Source organism: Rutidosis leptorrhynchoides, chromosome 3 (genome assembly GCF_046630445.1).
Source record: "Rutidosis leptorrhynchoides isolate AG116_Rl617_1_P2 chromosome 3, CSIRO_AGI_Rlap_v1, whole genome shotgun sequence".
Classification (NCBI taxonomy): domain Eukaryota; kingdom Viridiplantae; phylum Streptophyta; class Magnoliopsida; order Asterales; family Asteraceae; genus Rutidosis; species Rutidosis leptorrhynchoides.
In genome coordinates this window covers 5,690,366-5,693,359 of record NC_092335.1, presented here as the reverse complement: position 1 = coordinate 5,693,359, position 2,994 = coordinate 5,690,366, and the positions used below count along the sequence as shown (strand labels likewise).

General features: G+C 33.2%; 1 protein-coding gene across 1 annotated transcript; it reads left to right on the top strand.

Annotated features, from left to right (window-relative positions):
* On the top strand, positions 1–2,581 carry LOC139897387 (pectinesterase-like). The gene is made up of 2 exons (XM_071880083.1): positions 1–730; positions 1,866–2,581. Exons 1-2 carry the CDS (start codon positions 1–3, stop codon positions 2,579–2,581), a joined length of 1,446 nt encoding a protein of 481 aa, XP_071736184.1.
* Positions 2,582–2,994: the final 413 nt, after the last annotated feature.

The following is a 2,994-nucleotide window of genomic DNA, read 5'->3' as shown; positions in this document are numbered from 1 at the left end:
ATGAACCGTAACACCTCCATCGCAACCACCATATCTGCAAAAGAGTTCCTAGACCTAACTGTCCAAGCAGCCATAGATGAATCACATGTGGTTTTAAAAAAAGTCCAAGATATCGAGTCTAGGTTCCCAAATAATGTCCTAGGAAAAGGCTTATGGCGTAGTTGTGTCGACTACATTGATGGAATCGGGTTCACACTTAAAGAGGTTCTTGACCACACGCTCAAGCCCACCCCACTTGATGTCCAAACATGGATTAGTGCGGCTTTAAACTATATCACAATGTGCGAAAATGGATTCGAGTTGAATAAAATGACCAACTCCATGCTACCCACAGTCACTACAAATTTGACACAGCTATTGCTCAACTCTTTAGCAATTAGTGTTGTTATTAGAGGTGGAAATAATAATAATACTCCGGGGTTCGTGGATTGGAACTATAGCACGTTGTTGTCGGATTTAGCACAAGAAAAAGCGGATGTGGTTGTGGCTCAAGATGGCTCGGGAGATTTTAAAACGATTCAAGAGGCTGTAGATTCTGCTGATTCTAGGAGACAATCTAAGAGGTTTGTGATTTATGTGAAGGCAGGTGTATATCAAGAATATGTTTTTATTCCAAAAGAAGTGAGTTATATTACTGTGCTTGGTGATGGAATTAATAAGACTATCATCACTGGTGATCGGTTTTTAGGAACGGTAAATGCGGATACTTTGCAGCAAACATCAACATTTCGTAAGTTTATGATTAAACATTTTTAATAGAAAATAAAATAGAAAATATGATATATGATGATTACTTTCGTATAAAATGAATGACAATAAATTATCTAGCGTCGTAGGTAATACCTTTGCTCTTGTATGTACACATCCTATTAATACAATTCTTGCTTTTCAAAAAACATTTTTTTTTTATCAAAAAAGATAAATAATAATAACAATTCGGCGCAATAATGTGACATAAATTAACGCCAATTCATTTTGTAAATAATATTTTTGTAACTATATGCTAGGATGTTTGGTCCTTGGTCATACTTTATTATAATCATAATAAAGTAAATGTAATTGTGTATTATACGAGTTAAGTCGAGATTGGTCATCAACAAAGAAAAATTAGAGAGCAAAAGAGTGTTAACTAATTAACTCAATCTGACTTTAATGCCAAAAAATATTACATATACTTTAATGGCACCATTTACCTTTATAACTTTATATACTCCATGGGTTTATTAAAAAAAATAAAAAAATATTCACCTTATCACTTGTATCAGTCACAAAAGAATTAACTAATTGTTTAAAAATATTTACTAAATATCGATTTTACTTTTATTTATTACGAATAGATACATTTATTCATTTATTTATTATTTAGATTCACATATAGGGTGTTTGGCCACACAACTTATTTAAGCTTATAGAAGTTTGAGTTTATTTTTGTATAAGCTCGAGCGGTTAGCATCGTTTGAGTGACATAGTTTTCAAAGCTTATGAGAAATAAGCTCTAGAAAAATAAGATAGTTTAACTAGCTTATAAAATAAGCTATAGCTTATGAAATGAGAAATTACTTATTTATCTTTGTATAATTATTTATCATATATTTTATTGTACTTTTTAGTCAATTTACAGCTATAAGCTCCAGTGTCAGTTAGTTTTAGTCAAACACATACAAAAAAAAGATACATCTTCCAGCTTTTAATAAAAGCTTCAGTCATAAGCTTCAGCTCCAGCTCAAGCTAGTTACGCCAAACACACTCATAAGAATAAAAGTGATATATACATAACCTATTCTAAATCCAACAAAAATTGTTAGGAGATTATATTTTTGGTACATATAGAGTATAACCTTTAATAAATTGAGTTTGCGTTGCAGAAGTTTGGAGCCGTGGATTTATTGCTCGAGACATAACATTTCAGAATACAGCAGGGGCAGAGAAACATCAAGCAGTTGCATTCCTTTCAGGTTCTGACGAATCAGCTGTGTATCGCTGCAGCATTGAAGGGTATCAAGATACACTTTATACGACCTCATACAAACAATTCTACAAAGAATGTCAAATCTTTGGAACAGTAGATTTCATTTTTGGCAATGCGTTGGCCGTGTTTCAAGATTGCGAGACATATTTCAGAACACCGGTTCCACATGGAGGATTAGTTATTACAGCTCATGGTCGTCAGAATGAAAACCAAAGTACTGGATATTCGTTACAAGGGTGTAAAATAGCAGCTGCAGAAGATCTTAAGCCTATTATGGACCAGTACAAAAAGTCCTTTTTAGGTAGACCGTGGTTTCCATATGCTCGAGTTGTTTATATGCAGTCTTTTCTTGATGATTTGGTTGATCCGAAAGGGTGGCTTGATAGTGAACAAAGTGATTATAGCGGAACTTGTTATTATGGAGAGTACGAGAATAATGGTCCAGGTTCGCCAACTAGTGATAGAGTGAAATGGGATGGTTATCATGTTATCACAGATGGAAAGATTGCAGAGGAATTTACAGTTGATAATTTCATTGAAGGTAGTAATTGGCTTCCTGAAACAAGTGTGCCTTTTACAGCCGGTTTAAAAACTCTAACGGTCGAGCATTGATATGAATGAGAACTTGATGAGACAAATTTGTTGACTTCTTTATAATAAACATATATAAAAAAGGGTTGTATTAGTATTAACTAGTTGTTAACCCTCGCTTCGCGTCGGGGTTCAGTTTTCAATATATATTATTGCGTTTAGTTTGTAAAATTATTTCGTGGCTAAAGAATGATGTCGTTGAAGCGCAACTCGAGTCGAACTAAAAGGTATAACCCGTGAAAGATTAAAATGTTATTTTAAATTAACAATATATGTCCATCTCCGCGTTTAGCTATGTAATTATCGACTTTTAAAAATCTAACACAAAATCAACGTGAATGAAAAGTACCCCAATTTTTTAGCCTTTTTTAAAAAAAACGTCTAATTTGCGTATAGTTAGTGACATTGTGTTCCTAAAATTATTTTGAGTTTAA